The sequence below is a fragment of the Narcine bancroftii genome, chromosome 14 (genome assembly GCF_036971445.1).
Source record: "Narcine bancroftii isolate sNarBan1 chromosome 14, sNarBan1.hap1, whole genome shotgun sequence".
In the NCBI taxonomy this organism is placed as follows: domain Eukaryota; kingdom Metazoa; phylum Chordata; class Chondrichthyes; order Torpediniformes; family Narcinidae; genus Narcine; species Narcine bancroftii.
In genome coordinates this window covers 5,470,409-5,488,502 of record NC_091482.1, presented here as the reverse complement: position 1 = coordinate 5,488,502, position 18,094 = coordinate 5,470,409, and the positions used below count along the sequence as shown (strand labels likewise).

The 18,094-nt window shown below is 45.5% G+C and overlaps 2 protein-coding genes across 2 annotated transcripts in view; both read left to right on the top strand.

Moving 5' to 3' along the window:
- The first annotated feature begins 892 nt into the window (after nucleotides 1-892).
- On the top strand, nucleotides 893-5,989 carry ovca2 (OVCA2 serine hydrolase domain containing). Its single transcript, XM_069911799.1, has 2 exons — nucleotides 893-1,069; nucleotides 3,888-5,989. Exons 1-2 carry the CDS (start codon nucleotides 901-903, stop codon nucleotides 4,385-4,387), a joined length of 669 nt encoding a protein of 222 aa, XP_069767900.1. The 5' UTR covers nucleotides 893-900; the 3' UTR covers nucleotides 4,388-5,989.
- The window catches only part of trim37 (tripartite motif containing 37), a 128,766-nt gene continuing 111,656 nt past the window's right edge, over nucleotides 985-18,094 (top strand). The window contains exon 1 of the mRNA XM_069911765.1: nucleotides 985-1,069. The gene's annotated coding sequence lies outside the window, so the exon portion shown is untranslated. The remainder of the gene's footprint in view (nucleotides 1,070-18,094) is intronic.

Here is an 18,094-nt window from a genome sequence, read left to right as displayed (position 1 = left end):
GAACACGGGGCCGTGGTTCGAGGATAATAGGCAAACCATTTAGAACTGAGATGAGGAGGAATTTCTTTAACCAGAGGGTGGTGAATCTGTGGAATTCATTGCCACAGAGAGCAGTAGAGGCAGGTTCACTGAATATATTTAAGAGGGAATAAGATCTATTTCTTCAGTATAAGGGAATTAGGGGTTACGGAGAGAAGGCAGGGACGGGGTACTGAACTTTAAGATCAGCCATGATCTCATTGAATGGCGGAGCAGGCTCGAAGGGCCGAATGACCTACTCCTGCTCCTATCTTCTATGTTTCAATGTGGCTGTAATAACTAGTTGCTATCACAAGACGAGAGCTGTTAGCACTGGTTCTGCCCACTCCCTCCAAGCGTACCGCTATACCGCTACAGCTGTGCTGACACTTTAAGGCAGTTAAAGCCTATTAATCACCACTCTCAGTCTGATCATGGTTGATTGGTAGTACAATAATGAGAGAGCAAATCCACAATACAAGGCACGAAAATTAACATAAATGTACACGAAGGAAGGGAATGTGATTCAAACCATCTCAGACGAACCTGTTTAAAGATGGAGAGAATTTCTAAAGTCACAATAAATCATCAGATGAGCTTTTAGTGTTCAATTCCTTCTGTGGAAATATCCAACCTCAGGAACTCTCAGTGCTCTTGGGAAGAGGAGATATTGCTCAGTGTGATGTAAATCTGTCAAATGCTTAATTCTTTATCCTTGCAGAGAGACCAAAAAAATTAGGAAGTATCATTCTGAATGATCGGATTGAAGAGACTGAATTGGTGTCGGTGAAGGAAGGACCCGGAACCTTTACCCCAACTCTGGGCGCCCAGCCGGACAGGATTGGCCGGCCGCCTCGCCCAGCCGTTGCTGTCGTTCGGGTAATGGCTCCGTTGCTGCGGATCGTTTGCGTGCACGGCTACCGGCAGAACGAGAGGAGTTTTCGGGAGCGGACCGGTTCCCTGCGGAAGCTGCTGAGGAAACGGGCCGAGCTCTTCTACGTGTCAGCGCCGCTCAGAGTCCCGCCTCAGCCGCTGGCTGCTGCCGGGGACGGTAAGTGAGGGCGGGGGGGGGGGGGGGAGAGGAGGGGCAGGGGGTCCGGGGAGGGAGTGGAAGGAAGTCCGGGGGGGGGGGGAGAGGAGGGGCGGGGGGTCCGGGGAGGGAGTGGAAGGAAGTCCGGGGGGGGGGGGCTGGGGTCCCGGGGGAGGGGGAGAAAGGGGCAGAGAGTCCCAAGACGAGAGGGGGTAGGGGGTCCCAGGAATGGGCAGGGTTTAAGTACTTTCATTGGATCACAAAGAAGCTTTTTGTCCCTTCACGTTGAGGCCGACCCTGGACGGTAGTGCTGAAGATCATGAGGGACTCAGCAGGCCGAGGCAGCATCTTTGGGGAGGAATGGAACGTCTTTGTTTCAGGACTGTTGGCCATCAATCCAGTCAATCCTTCTCACCCTTCAGCAAGATCATGGCTGATCTGGCTGTGGACTCAACCAACCTGCCTTTTCCCTGTAACTCTGAATTCCTCAACTATGTAAAAACCTATCTAGCTGTATTTTAAATGATCTCATTCAATGGTTATGGGTTCGTGATGTAATATTGCAGCTCTATAAATTTCTGGTTACACCACACTTCGAATATTGTATTCAGTTCTGGTCACCTCATTATAGGAAGGATGTGGAAGTTGTGGAGAGGGCACAGAGATTATTTACCAGGATGTTGCCCGGATTGGATAAGGTGTCTTATGGGGCAAGGTTAACAGAGCTTTTCTCGTTGTAGCAAAGAAGGATGAGAGATGACTTAACAGGTGTTTAAGATTGGAGAATAGGGTGGAGAGTCAGTATCTTTTTCCTGGGACGAGAGCAGCAAACACCAGAGAATATCTGTATCGGATGAAGGGGAGGAAAGTTTAGGGAAGATGTCAGGGGTAAGATTTTTTATACAGTGTAGTGGATGCCTGGAATGTATTGCTGGAGGTGGTGGTGGAAGCTGGTACAATGGGGGTATTTAAAAGACTCTTAGACTGTAGTTAAAAATAGAGAATTATGGATGTGAGGTTGGGAAGGTTCAGTTTGAGTAGATTTTTATAGGTTGGCACAACAAAGACAGCTGAAGGGCCTGTACTGAAATTTTCTGTAAAGCAGCCTCTACTGTTTCCTTGGTCAGATAATTCCACAGATTCATTGCTCTCTGAGAGTAGCAGTTCCTCCTCACCCATTTCCCAAATCTACTGCCCCGAACTCCATGCAGTCACATTTTATGGCTGTCCAACCAGAAACATTGACCGACCTGTTGAAAAGATTCTGCAGTCCTGTCTGACACTGGGACCCCCATAAGTGTCCCTTCTGCCTGCAACTGTCCAGCATGGAACACACACTGATAACTGAACTTGACAGCAAGACCCACTACCTCCACTAATAAAACTGTTCCAGGATACTTCACAGGAGTTTTAACACTGAGCTGCATGAAGATATGATTGAAAGAATTATCAGAAGGATGAGATTCTAAGGGGCATCTTACAGAAAAGGGAAGAGGGCGAAGGAGGGAATTCTGGAGCTGAAAGCACCTGTTGTGGACTGAACGAAACTGGGGCACTACCAGATGAGAATTGGAGGAGTGCGGAGATCTCAGAGAGTGAACAGCTGGAAGAGTTTGTCATGCATGAGAGGGATTCGGAAACAAGGAAGAGAAGGTAGCCAATTCGCCATTTCTGTTAGATGGTCGCTGTTTGTTAGCTAAACTTCAGGAAGATGTCTTTTTTTTAAATTTAAATGTAGACTTACAGCACGGTAACGGGCTCTTTCAGCCTACAACCCAATGCTGCCCAAATACCCCAGTTAATCTTCAACTCTTTTCCAAATCTACTTGGAGGAAACTGGAGCTCCAGAGGAAACCCACGCAGACACAGGAAGAATGTACAAACTCCTTACAGACAGCGCCGGATTTGAACCCGGATCATTGGCGCTGTTACAGCTTTGCGCTAACCATGCCACCCATACTTGTACGTCTTGTATGACGTTGAGCGCCAATTAATTGTTTATTAATTGTTTATTAATTCCCCCACACTTTTTTTACTTGAATACAGTTTTATAGGAAAGTCTAGCTCTCAATTTATTGTTTTGCCACCTTGTGCTGCCTGAGGAAATGTTTTCAATTATAGGCTCTTTAAATATCTTTAACACTCTTCTTGGAGACTGAATTTATATTTAAGAGATTATGGATCCAATCTGTGCAGCTCTTTTAGCCCTAGTATCAATCTGACGATTCATAGAATGGTGCCTTGAGGAAGCAGGCCATTCAGCCCAAAGTCCACGTTAATCACATCACCCAGCGCACGGTCCATAGCCCAAGTGTTAGTCAAGACCAGCCATTCTCAATCATATTTCAGTTATGACCCCCACCCTGGGATTCTGCTCAAAGCTTCACAGGCCCCCTTCCCCGTGAAACGGTCAAGTTTTGGTTTCTTCCTCACTTCTACAGATTGCAAAAAAAAGCACTAAAGAGAAAAATAAGGTTTATACTTAAATGTGCTGTGGACCCTGGGGGTTGGAGGAAGGGGAGAGTCATAGAAAATGAATGGTCTAGACTTATCTTGAATGCTCTGTGTCCCAGTTCAGACACTCTCTCAAGCAGTGCATTTCAGGTTTTTATCACTCTGGATGAAGAACAGCACCTATCCTATCACCTCTGAATTTGCACCCTCACCCCTGCTTTAAACATTTCATACTACAGCCTTGGAGAGGCCTTGAGAATCACAGTAATTATTGCCTTGATGGTCCCACCTGCACCCTAGAAGCAAGTATCTCAAATTAAAAAATTGTAGTTTGGTGGAAATACTTTGACTCGCATTGAGAATGTGTTCTGTCTCATTCTCTTAGGAGCTCAAGCGGTGGATAGCGAGGGAGATAGTCGAGGTTGGTGGTTCTCAAACCCAGAGGAGGAGAGTTTTAATGCTTTGGACCATGTGGAGTCCTGCAGAGGACTGGAAGAATCGCTGGAGACCATTGCCAAAGCCATGATTGAGTTGGGCCCATTCGACGGTATCATGGGTTTCAGCCAAGGGGCAGCTCTGGTATCTATGATCTGTGCCCTCAGGCAGCAGGGAGACCCCAGATTCCAGTTTAATTTTGCCATCCTTGTCGCTGGCTTCAGGAGCAGGTGCAGGCTGCATGGCCACTTCTACGAAGAGCCCATTGCTCTTCCTTCTCTGCATGTGTTTGGTGAAACAGACCGGGTCATTCCTGGGGAGCTGAGCCAGCAGCTCTCCACGTCCTTCGTGAACCCTGTGGTCCTCACGCACCCAGGAGGGCATTTCGTCCCGGCCTCGGCCCCTCAGAAACAAGTTTACTTTGAATTCCTGGAGAAATTTCAGAAGTAATAGCCAAGGCTGCAATTGTTTGCGCTATTAACACATTCTTACTGGACATTCCTTGTAGGGTTTGAGCCCTTCTTCAGTACTTAAGCGCTACATAAAGGACCTTATAACCATAACCATATAACCATTTACGGAGCAGAAGCAGGCCATGTTGGCCTTTCGAGTCTGCACCGGTTCACTGATCTTTGACCTGCTGAGTTTCTCCAGAGTTTATGTTTTTTACTTCAACCACAGTGTCTGCAGACTTTAGTATTTTACTTCTTTCGTGTGAGTGATTAGAAAGCGTTCCAGTCCACAACACCCACTGAGATCCATTAGTCTCGACTAACTTTTTTTCTTGTTCAGTACTTACAATATTAAGCTTCCTGTAGATGTCACTCAGGTCTCAAAACAACTTGTTTTTCTTCACCTTGATTCCAGTAAATGTCAGGAGGCCAACTCCCCTTCTGTAGAAATCATTTGTTCCAGAGCACATCCTGTTGCAGTTACAGAGCAGTCAAGGGAGTTGATTTATTCCTCCTCTTATTTCCCACCCCCAGGCACACCATGGAGAAGTGACCATCGAATTCATGCCACCCATCGAACATCTTTTTGCAGTCACTTCTCCCCACTTTCCTGTTAGCTTCTCCAGTATTCTGACACCCACCCACTTGATGGACAGTTTTATGGTAGCCCATTAACATCACTGGGGTGAGGGAGCAAACAAGTGCACTTGGTGAAGACCCACACAGACTCAGAAGAACCTGCAGATATCCTGTAGACAGCACCACGCGTGTGAACTGAACACAGGTCATTGGAGCTGAAAGGCAGAGGCTCTACCTCCTGCACTTCTATGCTGTTCCATTCAAACTTATCAAAGGAACTAACTGTCCTGCCTATTACACGTACCAGCTCGATTTCCATCTTGATCTGGGTCCACCTACCTAATTTCTCTCTCCTCTAGGAGGTTAAATTTAACCTGGTTAATTCCAAACCCTCAGTGTCCTGAGTTATTAACTCACCCCTTGACTTCTCACCAGCCCCTCTAGCACAATTGGGAATGCACATTTGAGAAGATGCATTGTAGGTCCTTGGTCTCCAGCCTGTCCCAGAGTTCCATTGGGAGTGGCTTAAACCATCCCATGACCTTCAGAACTTCTTACAAGCATTATCTACCTCTAATTCCATTTCATGGGATGAACCATTTCCTTGAGCTGATGGCTTGGTAACAACCGTTACTGTTGAGTCCACTCACTCACTCCCTGGGCAAGGGAAGGGTTGAGTTCCAGTGTGTTTACAGATTGACCACTTTACTGTTACATATTTCCAGCGGTTGGAAAATATGGACCCTTTGGGATTGAGGAACGGAGAAAAACTGTTTGGGACCCCTGGGGCAATGTGAGGATTTAGCCCATTAGCCCATTTCACAGAGCCAAAATCAATTTCGATTTATTGTCAGAGTACAGACTTGTCATCTCATACAACCCTAAGATTCTTTTACCTGCAGGCGCGGCAAAAAAGCTGCACAGCGTAAACATATAAAGAACTGTAAACAGAAAACAAATGTAAGCAAACTGGGCAATGCAGAGAGAATTTTTTAAAAATCTAATAAAGTGCACAAGTAAGAGTCCAAAATGAGTTCATGATTGAGTTTGTTGTTGAGGAGTCTGATGGTGGAGGAATAGCAGCTGTTCCTGAACCTGGTGGTACAAGTCTTGTGGCCCTTATACTTCCTTCCTGATGGCAGCAGTGAGAACAGAGGGTGTGCTGGGTGGTGTGGGGCTTTGATGATTGCTGCTGCTCTCTGACGGCAACATTCCCTGCAGATGTTCTCGATAGTGGGGAGGTTGTTTTGCCTGTGATGTCCTGGGCTGCATCCACTACCTTTTTGGAGAGTTTTCTGCTCATCCCCATACCAGAGTGTGATGCAGCTGGTCAGCACACCTCCGCAGAAATTTCCCAGGGTTTCTCGTGTCATACCAAACCTCTACAAAGTAGAGGAACTGACGTGCTCTCTTCAAGATGCCTTTGGTGTGTTGGGTCCATGAAAGATCTTCTGATATAGTAACTGCCAAAAACTTAAATTTGCGCACCCTCTCACCTCTCCTCTTATCATATCCAATTAACCCTTTTGTTGGTCTGGGTCCCTCCCTGACCAATCTTCAGTCTTTATTCTGACGCCTTCCATTTCTTTGACTATTCCTTGAAGAAGGGCTCAGGCCCAAAATGTTAGTAATTTATCTTTACCTCCTATGAAAGCTGTTGAGTTCCTCCAGCATTTCTGTGTGGTTTTAGCCCATTGTATGATCTTAAACCGTGTGTGTTTGTAATTGTAAAACTATTGATCTCTCGCTCTCTCTCTGTCATTGTTGGCCTAACCAATTAGCACAACATCTTGCATGCATTTAACAAAAAGCCTGTGTGGCTTTTGGTTCCTGTGTTAATCACCATAAGTGTGTTCTCTGGGTTCTGAGCATGGGATGTAGTCATTTGTCTTATTTACTCATCAGCGCCATTCATGCTTCTAGTCAGTTCTGTCGAATCATCTTGTGCTCCAAGTAGATCAGGTCCTGAACGTCAGCCACTCCCCAGTCTGAGCAGAGCCCACAGAATGATTGGATGAAGGTTAGCTGTGCACTTCCACATGGAGGAAGAGTGGTCCCACGTGACCTTGATTTCAGCAAAGAGCTAAGATTGGATTATTTGCCCCAACCTCTCCAATTGAAAGCGATGTGTGGCATGAGAAATCAGAAAGGAGGGAAAGTACGAGCCATAACCCCGTCTCCAGCACCGTCTTAATTTAACACTGGTCCTTCTCAAGAAAGGAGAAGATTAGGGATGTCGCAGTGCACCTAGATACAGGGCATTCAACCCACCAAGTCCCAGCTCGCACAAACCCATACATCCTTCACCAGTGATTCTGAACCTTTTTTCCCCACTCACATACAAAGTTAAATAATCCCTACTAGGTGCTCTGGTTAGTAAGGGATTACTTAACTTTGTATGCAAGCAGGGAAAAAAGGTTGAGAACCGCTATCCTACACTAACCCCAATTTATTCTCCCCACATTCCTTCTCACAGCTTTTAAACTTTTAAAAGCGTGCATAAAAGTTTTCACTTGTAGATGAATCTTGCAAATAAATATGCTGGCGACCAGTAAAATTGAATTCTTTATCCAGGGAGTTTTGAGAGTAAGGAACTTGCCACAATGAACTGAACTGAACAGCAGAGATGAATTTAGAGGGAATCCATATTAGCAGGAGTGGGGAAAGAATAGAAAAATCGGGTTAAATGAGGAAAGGGGGAAAGATCCTACCTGGAATACCCTGCATGAGGAAGGGTATATTTAAAGCAGTGGTTCTCAACTGTTTTCTTTCCACTCGCATATCACTTTTTCATCCCTATTGTCATCGGTCCTCTGTGAGTAGGGAATCGCTTAAGGTGGGATGTGAGTGGGAAGGGAAGGTTGAGAACCACTGCTCTCGACCCAATTGTTACTGAAATATTTTGCTTGAGAAAAATTGTCGTTGGCCCATTTCTTGTGGAGTTATGCAACCATGCACATAATGAGTCAATGAGGTATGATTAAAACAGTGGTTTTCAAACTTTTTCTTTCCACCCACATCCCACCTTAAGCAATCCCTCACTAATCACAGAGCACCGATGGCATAGGGAATATTTAAAGTTGTATGTGAGTAGAAAGAAAAAGGTTGAGAACGACTGATTTAAATGAAATTCAGTTTTGGTTCCTGCGATGAGGAGCTGTCGCATGAAGAGAGATTTGGATAAAAAATGGGCCAATGATCTGGAGCTTGGAAGATAATCTGGATGATGGATTTTGAACAGACAGGATAGCAAGAGGTTCTTGCCTCAGCTGAAGAGTTCAGAATGAAGGGAAAGAGTCAAGGTAAATGATTGAACATTTAACACCGTTTTTTAAAAAAGAATTGTGATTCTTTGGAATTCTGTGCAAGGAGTTGACCTGTTCTCTCTGGATTTCTTCCGGGTACTCCAGTTCCCTCCTGCATCCTAAAGATGTGCTGGTTGGTTAATTTACCACAGTGAATGACCCCTGTTGTGAGTAGAATGGAATGGAGTTGGGGGGGGCGGGGTGGGATGATCGTGGGCATATGAGAATGAATAGTTTACAGGGAGATAAGTAGGGGAATAGGATAGAGTTATACAGGATGGAAGAAGGTTCTTTGTTGACCACATTGCCTTCCTAAGCTAGTCCCATATGCTCATATTCCCTCTAAACCTTTCTTATCCATATACCATTAAAAAAGTTATCCGGTACCTATGGGGATTGGTGGATATCGGATAAGTGAATTTGCTGGTTGCTTGAGATTGTGTGTTGCGAGATTGGTGAACTGACTGCGAGGTGCGCCAATATTAAACTTTAGTATTTGTTTACTTATTTTTTTGCTGGTTGCTTGAATTCCAGATAATGGAGATTTTACTGTACCTGTCTAAATATCTTTTAAACATCATAACTGGTAACCACCTCTACAGCTTCCTCTGGCCGCTCATTTCATGTACCCACCAGCCTCTGTGTGAAAAAGTTTACCCTCTCTCTTTTAGAGTCCCCTACTCTGGGAAAAGGACTGTGATCATCCACCATATTCATGATTTAATATACCTCTATCAGGTCACCCCTTGGCCTCCTGTGCCCCAGGGGAAAACGCCCCAGCTTCTCCTCGTGACACAAGCCCTCCAGTAATATCCTCATGAATCATTAAACTCTTTGCCGTTTAATGAGGACTAACACTGATTCAATGGGCAGAATGGTCTATTTGTACGTCTCGTAGAAATATAAAGGACCATCAATACTTGCGACTTTTCGGTCACAACTTGCAGTCTGCCTGCAATGAGAACCTCAGCATGAGCCAGTGCTGTTCGTCACTGAGGTGTTGGGGTGAATCCAAAGAAGTTTGCATTTTTTTTTTGCATAGAGCAACTTTGCTTCTACTGGGGTTTTGTATTATCTCATGAGGTGCTGAATCTCCAATAGGTTACACTTGATTTTATGTCAAATTATTGTTCAATATATCAAGCCATCTGTTATGAAGTTGTTGGCAGCATCTTCCCTGGGGGGGGGTCTCTGCTTACTATTTGTCATCTTCCTTTCTCAAACGAATCCATCATCCTGGAATCGAAGAGGACTAGGTTGGTGTCAGAAGGAAGAGGGTACAGGTATACCCCGCTTACCGAAACTGGAGTGTTCCTCAGGTGTCGTGAAGAAGTGATGACCATCGATTTCTATGGGCAAAATTTTTGAGCGTTCCCAGACCCCAAAAAAACCCCAGCAAATAACACACAAAACCTCAAATAACACTAATACAGGTATTTATTAAAAGCAGGAATGATATGAAAAATACACAGCCAATAAAGTAGAAATTTAATTTTTGAACCTTCTAGTATTCTCCGGTCAGAGACCCTGCCCGCCCTCCCCCCGGCTCAGTGCCGCCCCGGACATATGAGGAACACACACCTGTTTCTTCAGTCCATAGTGGGGGGGTTAAACCAACCCTAGTGAAGTTTATACATTTCATTTACCCACTGGATGGGAGGTACAGAAGACTGGGATGTCGGAGAGAGAGAGAGAGAAAAGAGGGTCATCTATCTATTGACATCTCATTGTAGTTCCCAGGGAAGGAGCTCCTTGGGATTTGCGCGCAGCCTCTATTTTGGCTCGCTGCTTTTGAAAAAGCAAAAATCCTTTCATAAAAACGAATACCGGTTTCTTCGTAAAAGCAAATTTGCGTAAAGTGATTATTCGTTAAGTGGGGTATACCTGTACTTAAACCAAAAAAGCAGAAAACATTGCCAATGCTGGACAGTATAGACTGATGCCCAGGTTGGGGTACATGATGCTGGCAGTACTCACCTTGGAAGGCAGCTTGGGGACTGACTGTGTGAACATTGGCATGATGGGTCATGCATACAGCATGGTAACAGGCCCTTTCTGCCTACGTGCTCAATTCACCCAATTGACCTACAACCCCCGTTAGGTTTTAAGCAGTAGGAGAAAACCAAAGCACCCAGAGGAAATCCACGTAGACACTGGGAAACGTGCAGACTCCTAACAGACAGTGCAGGATTGGAACTCTGGTCACTGGCACTGTAACAGCATGGCATTAGCCGTGCCACCCATGTGTGACATTTGCACCTTCTTTTTCTCTGGTGGTACTACCCTGTCACTCAACAATGGGGGGAGTGGGTGGAGACGCGAGAGACGACAGTTACTCAATCTAGAGCAGAAAAACAAACCACTGAAGGACCCAGCAGCATCCGTGGGGGTGAGAAGGAAGTGCCAACATTTTGGGTCGAGACCCTGCATCAAGACCATGGGAGGCATTGGGAGAGTTGATGGGAATTCAGCGACGTGCAGGATTAGCGTGAATGGGCGCTTGATGGTCAGCGTGGAATCAGAGGACTGTCTCTGTTAACATGACGATAATCAGATATTGCTCATTCTATCCCTCACTCCTGTTCTATCATCCACTCAGATAGCCCGTGGCAACCTGATACTTGATTTTCATTTGCTCAACTTCTTTAAAAAATTTAAATTTGGACATACATAACAGGCCTTTCTAACCACGAGCCCATGCTGCCCAATTACACCCAATTGACCTCCAAGCCTTGTACATTTTGAACAGAGGGAGGAAACCCACGCTGACAGCGAGGTACTCCAACCCTGGTCGCTGGCGCTGTAATAGTGTTTCACAAGGCCACTATCGGCCTCTGATATTTCTATTGACTCTTTCCTCATCCAGCATTGTTCAAGGTCCTTGAGGGAGGGTGGCATTAATTGCAATTGCTTCACACTTTAGTTGAAGCCTGCAGATCACCCCAATCTATCTGCGCTGCTAATGCTATCTGACCTCGAAGGCATCAGGTGACTGGGCCTGTTCACTTCCTCCATAGAGAATGTACTCTCAGCTGTAGTTCCTTGTTAACATTGAGACCCGGTCAATTCTCATCCCTCCCTGAAAATAACTTGCATTAGTGGGGGAGCCAAGGACCAGAGGGCACAACCTCAGAATAAAAAGCTATCCCTTTAGAACAGATGAGACATCTCTTCAGCCAGGAGGGGAGGTGGATCTGTGGAATTCGTTGCCACAGATGGCTGTAGAGGCAAAGTTATTGGGTAGATTTAAGGCAGAGTTTGGTATCTTCTTGATTAGTTTGTTTATTATCATCTGACTGTACATATAAAACCCAACAAAACAGCGTTTCTCCAGACCTCTGTGCACACGCATACATACAATACAGAACATAATAATCACATATGTACATATATATGTAATATATATATATATATATATATATATATATATATATATATATATATAAATAAATGGTAGTCATGGTGGGGAGCTGGCTGATGGAGGACCTCAGTTTTCTTCAGGCTGACATCCAGGCCAAACATTTTGGCAGTTTCCGCAAAGCAGGACGTCAAGCGCTGAAGAGCTGGCTCTGAATGGGCAACTAAAGCGGCATCGTCTGCAAAGAGTAGTTCACGGACAAGTTGCTCTTGTGTCTTGGTGTGAGCTTGCAGGCGCCTCAGATTGAAGAGACTGCCATCCGTACGGTACCGGATGTAAACAGCGTCTTCATTGTTGAGGTCTTTCATGGCTTGTTTCAGCATCATGCTGAAGAAGATTGAAAAGAGGGTTGGTGCGAGAACGCAGCCTTGCTTCACGCCATTGTTAATAGAGAAGGGTTCAGAGAGCTCATTGCTGTATCTGACCCGACCTTGTTGGTTTTCGTGCAGTTGGATAACCATGTTGAGGAACTTTGGGGGGCATCCGAGGTGCTCTAGTATTTGCCAAAGCCCTTTCCTACTCACGGTGTTGAAGGCTTTGGTGAGGTCAACAAAGATGATGTAGAGTCCTTTGTTTTGTTCTCTGCACTTTTCTTGGAGCTGTCTGAGGGCAAAGTCAGTAGTTCCTCTGTTTGCGCGAAAGCCACACTGTGATTCTGGGAGAATATTTTCGGCGACACTAGGTATTATTCTATTTAGGAGAATCCTAGCGAAGATCCACATCTCCATCGAGCACACAAAACTCAAAACGGTCAACCAGTTTACCTATCTCGGCTGCACCATTTCATCGAATGCAAGGATCGACAACGAGATAGACAGACTAGCCAAGGCAAATAGCGCCTTTGGAAGACTACACAAAAGAGTCTGGGAAAAAAACAACCAACTGAAAAACCTCACAAAGATTAGCGTCTACAAAGCCATTGTCATACCCACACTCCTGTTCGGCTCCGAATCATGGGTCCTCTACCGGCATCACCTACGGCTCCTAGAATGCTTCCACCAGCGTTGTCTCCGCTCCATCCTCAACATTCTTTGGAGCGACTTCATCTCCAACATTGAAGTACTCGAGATGGCAGAGGCCTACAGCATCGAATCCACGCTGCTGAAGATCCAACTGCGCTGGGTAGGTCATGTCTCCAGAATGGAGGACCATTGCCTTCCCAAGATCATGTTATATGGCGAGCTCTCCACTGGCCTCCGAGACAGAGGTGCACCAAATAAGAGGTGCAAGGACTGCCTAAAGAAATCTTTTGGTGCCTGCCACTTTGACCACCACCAGTGGGCTGATCTCGCCTCAAACCGTGCATCTTGGCGCCTCACAGTTCGGCGGGCAGCAACCTCCTTTGAAGAAGACCGCAGAGCCCACCTCACTGACAAAAGACAAAGGAGGAAAAACCCAACACCCAACCTCAGCCAACCAATTTTCCCTTGCAACCGCTGCAACCATGTCTGCCTGTCCCGCATCGGACCTGTCAGCTACAAACGAGCCTGTAGCTGACATGGACATTACCCCTCCATAAATCTTCGTCTGTGAAGCCAAGCCAAAGAAATATAAATAAATAGTGTGTGCAGATAAATAGCATATGTAGCCTATATAGATAGCATATATGGCATAACTGTGTGTATATAATATGCTATATTTGCAAATCAGAATCAATTCATTGTCATGGAATTTGATGTTTTGTGGCAGTAGCAATAATGCAAATGTTCATATAACCATCTTACAACATTACTATAAAAAATAAAAGTAATCGTGCTCGAAAAGTCAGGCCGTGTTTATGGTTCATTGCTCCTTCAGGAATCTGATGGCAGCGGGGAAGAAGCTGTCCTTGGGCCACTGAGTGCTCGTCATTGGGCTCCTGTACCTTTTCCCCGATGGTAGCAGAGTGAAGAGGGCATGGCCTGGGTGTTGAGAGTTATTGAAGATGGAGGCTGCTTTTTTAAGACACCACCTCTTGTAGACGTCCTCGATGGAGTGAAGTTGTGCCTGAGATGTCGCAGGCTGAATTAACAACCCTCCGGAGGTTTTTCTTGTCTTGAGAGTTGGCCCCTCCATACTAGACAGTGATGCAACCAGCTCTCCATGGTCTACCTGTAGATGTTTACAAGAGTCTTCATGAATCTCCTCAAACTCCTCACAAAGTGTAGCCGTTGGTGAGCCTTCTTCATGACTGCATCGACAGGGAGGCTCCAGGACAGATCCTCAGAGATGTTGACACCCAGGAATTTAAAGTTCTTGACCCTCTCCACTACTGAGCCCTTGATGAGGACTGGGTCATGTTCCCCTGACTCCCTCATATATATCATAAGATGACAAAGACCTCTGTAAAAGTGATGGTGGGACAGAACCACGTGGAAACGTGAACTAATTTTGACTCAGCTTTTTGCTCTGGTTGTGATGTACTGCTCACTTTCTCTTTTTGTAACCCTTGTGAAACTTTTATATTCACTCCTCACCAGAATGAAGAAATAAAAAGAGATGGCCTGGCAGTATAATATTACCAAAATATTTTTTAAAGCACCAAAAAACTCATGCTTTAATAAATCCAGTAACAGAACTCGTACACTTGAATAAATTGAATTCCATGATTCCTTCTAAACTGTCTCCACCTGCTGTGCAAGGGTGGACATACAGCTATTGAGAGAATCAGCACAGAACCAGGGCCTTCGAGTCCACACTGATAATTACACTAATCTTATTTTTCTATCAATGGAATTTGTTTATTAATCCCTTTTTTTATTTTCCCACATTCTCATTAACCCTTCTGATTTCTACATCTGTCCTACATATTAGGGGCTGTTAACCCTTATTAACCTACATATTAGGGGCTGTTAACCCTTATTAACCTACATATTAGGGGCTGTTAACCCTTATTAACCTACATATTAGGGGCTGTTAACCCTTATTAACCTACATATTAGGGGCTGTTAACCCTTATTAACCTACATATTAGGGGCTGTTAACCCATTCTAATTAACCCTTCTGATTTCTACAACTCCCCTATATATTAGGGGCTATTTACAGTAGACAAATAACCTACCAAATGACATGTCTTTGGCATGTGGGAGGAAATGGGAGCATCTGTAAGAAGCCTACACAATCACTAGGCGAACTTGCAAACTCCACACAGACAGTGACAGAGGTCAGGATCAGATATGGGTCTCTGATGCTGAGAGGCAGTGGCCCCACTAGCTGCACCATCCAAGTTGGGGTGTAAAATGCCTGAAGGTGTTGCAAGGTGGCAGCCAATTGTCTGTGACTTTTCAGATTCCCACTCCTCCATCAGGGAGCTCCATCCCCAATCACACTCTCTTCTCCCTCCTCCCACTGGGGAGAAGGCTTAAGAGTGGGAAAGTGTGGACCAATGAACTGAAAGACAGTTTCTGCCCTGCAGCCATCAGGCTCCTGAATGATCCCCATAACATTGTTATCATGTGGCCTTTGCTTGGTGCTAATTGGTCTTTCTTTGTCATTGCAATCTTAGACTCTTGTGCTCTTTACATGGGTGAATGAATGTTGGACATAACCTGTCAGAGTACATACATGACTTCACATACAACCCTGAGGTCCCTTTTCCTGCGGGCGAGGCAGAATTACCACTTACTGGTAGTGCAAAAACACAGCGTATACATGTAAACAAATAAAGAATTGTAAACAGATAACAAATGTAAACACATCACGTTTAGCCACATCACCTTCAGAAATGAAGCACATTGATATGAAGAAGCTGGGATTTGTCACTGAGTAAAGATTGAGATGGGGTGGTGTCAATTCACAAATCTGTTGGGAGAGTGCTTCACTCATGAGATGAGCTCAGAACTCTGACCCAAACCTCAAATGCAGTCCCAAAGAAGGGCTTCAGTGTCAAATGTGTTAAGATGCCAAAACCGATTTTTAGTATGTGAATTTTATTTTAAATTTGGACATGAAGCATAGTAACAGGCCATTTCGGCCCACGAGCCCATGCCACCCAGTTGACCTACAATATGTGGTACATTTTAAAAGGTGGGAGGAAACTGGAGCCCCCAGGGAAAACCCTCCTTGTGGGATTCGAACCCAGGCCCCGATCACATTGTGCTAACTATGTTGCCCTGAAAGAACCCATGAGATGGAAAGTTAGTTCTCCCTACATCTTGGATGACATTTATACCGAAACAAATCATGCAGAAAACAAATTATATTTGACAGATACAACCCTGAGATTCTTTTTAATCTGGTTGATGTCATAATGCTGTATGAAAGTAAGGGCCTGTCTCGTTTAGACCTGATGCTGGTTAATCCTTACATGGAGGAGTGCTGAGATAGTTGCAGTTACCTAAGGACTGGAGGGGGCCCCCTAATGTGTTGCCTGGCAACAACATCCTGGCTGATGAAGCTCCACTCACCCTAATTTATCCAAAATCGCATGACTTACAAGAATTAGGGGAACCTGAAGGGAGGGGGAACACGTCTCTGTGATTGGTTCATAATAGGATGTAACATGTAGATGTACATTGTGTAGCTTAATGCTGATGGGATAAAATAATATTTATTTACAAATATTAAACAAATTTTATTTATTTATTTTTATAGAACTAATACTTGTCCTGCCTGGGTACTATTTGTCTGTATGTGTGTTACGTCTGGTTGTGTGTCTGCGTATTTTGCACTGAGGTTCGGAGAACACTTTCATTAGGTTGTACTTGTACAATCAGATGACAATAAACTTGACTTGATATAATGTTTACTGCATAAGAAGACTGTTTGTGATTGGTCAGATAGCATTGGAGCATATAAACCCATGTTCCTCAACATGGTTATCCAACTGCACGTAAAACAACAAGGTCGGGTCAGATACAGCAATGAGCTCTCTGAACCCTTCTCCATTAACAATGGTGTGAAGCAAGGCTTCTCGCACCAACCCTCTTTTCAATCTTCTTCAGCATGATGCTGAACCAAGCCATGAAAGACCTCAACAATGAAGATGCTGTTTACATCCGGTACCGCACGGATGGCAGTCCCTTCAATCTGAGGCGCCTGCAAGCTCACACCAAGACACAAGAGCAACTTGTCCGTGAACTACTCTTTGCAGACGATGCCGCTTTAGTTGTCCATTCAGAGCCAGGTCTTCAGCGCTTGACGTCCTGTTTTGCGGAAACTGCCAAAATGTTTGGCCTGGAAGTTAGCCTGAAGAAAACTGAGGTCCTCCATCAGCCAGCTCCCCACCATGACTACCAGCCCCCCCACATCTCCATCGGGCACACAAAACTCAAAGCGGTCAACCAGTTTACCTATCTCGGCTGCACCATTTCATCAGATGCAAGGATCGACAACGAGATAGACAACAGACTCGCCAAGGCAAATAGCGCCTTTGGAAGACTACACAAGAGTCTGGGAAAAAAACAACCAACTGAAAAACCTCACAAAGATTAGCGTCTACAAAGCCGTTGTCATACCCACACTCCTGTTCGGCTCCGAATCATGGGTCCTCTACCGGCATCACCTACGGCTCCGAGAATGCTTCCACCAGCGTTGTCTCCGCTCCATCCTCAACATTCATTGGAGCGCTTTCATCCCTAACGTCGAAATACTCGAGATGGCAGAGGTCGACAACATCGAGTCCACGCTGCTGAAGATCCAGCTGCGCTGGGTGGGTCACGTCTCCAGAATGGAGGACCATCGCCTTCCCAAGATCGTGTTATATGGCGAGCTCTCCACTGGCCACCGTGACAGAGGTGCACCAAAGAAAAGGTACAAGGACTGCCTAAAGAAATCTCTTGGTGCTGCCCCATTGAACACCGCCAATGGGCTGATCTCGCCTCAAACCGTGCATCTTGGCGCCTCACAGTTCGGCGGGCAGCAACCTCCTTTGAAGAAGACCGCAGAGCCCACCTCACTGACAAAAGGCAAAGGAGGAAAAACCCAACACCCAACCCCAACCCACCAATTTTCCCCTGCCACCGCTGCAACCGTGTCTGCCTGTCCCGCATCGGACTTGTCAGCCACAAACGAGCCTGCACTGACGTGGACATTTACCCCCTCCATAAATCTTCGTCTGCGAAGCCAAGCCAAAGAAAGAATATAAACCTATGCATTTGTATGTTCGGAGAGCTCCTTGATCCTCAGCGGAGATGATGGACCTTCCACAAATTGGCTGAAGAAGAGAAATGCGGTCCTTCGTTCCTCAGGAGAGTAGACTGCTGATTGAGATCTAACCCCAGAACCTGGATGAGGTATCAATACTGATCCTCTGTCAGCCGATTCCACAACTTGTGTCGGAGCTCTATCATTATGCCATCCTTCTACAGTAGCTCTATCGAGAGTGTCCTGGCCGGCTGCATCACAGTGTGGTGTAGTTGTTGCAGAGAAATGGATCGGAGGTCAATGCACAGGTCCATAAGAGTGGCAGAGAGATCACTGGTGT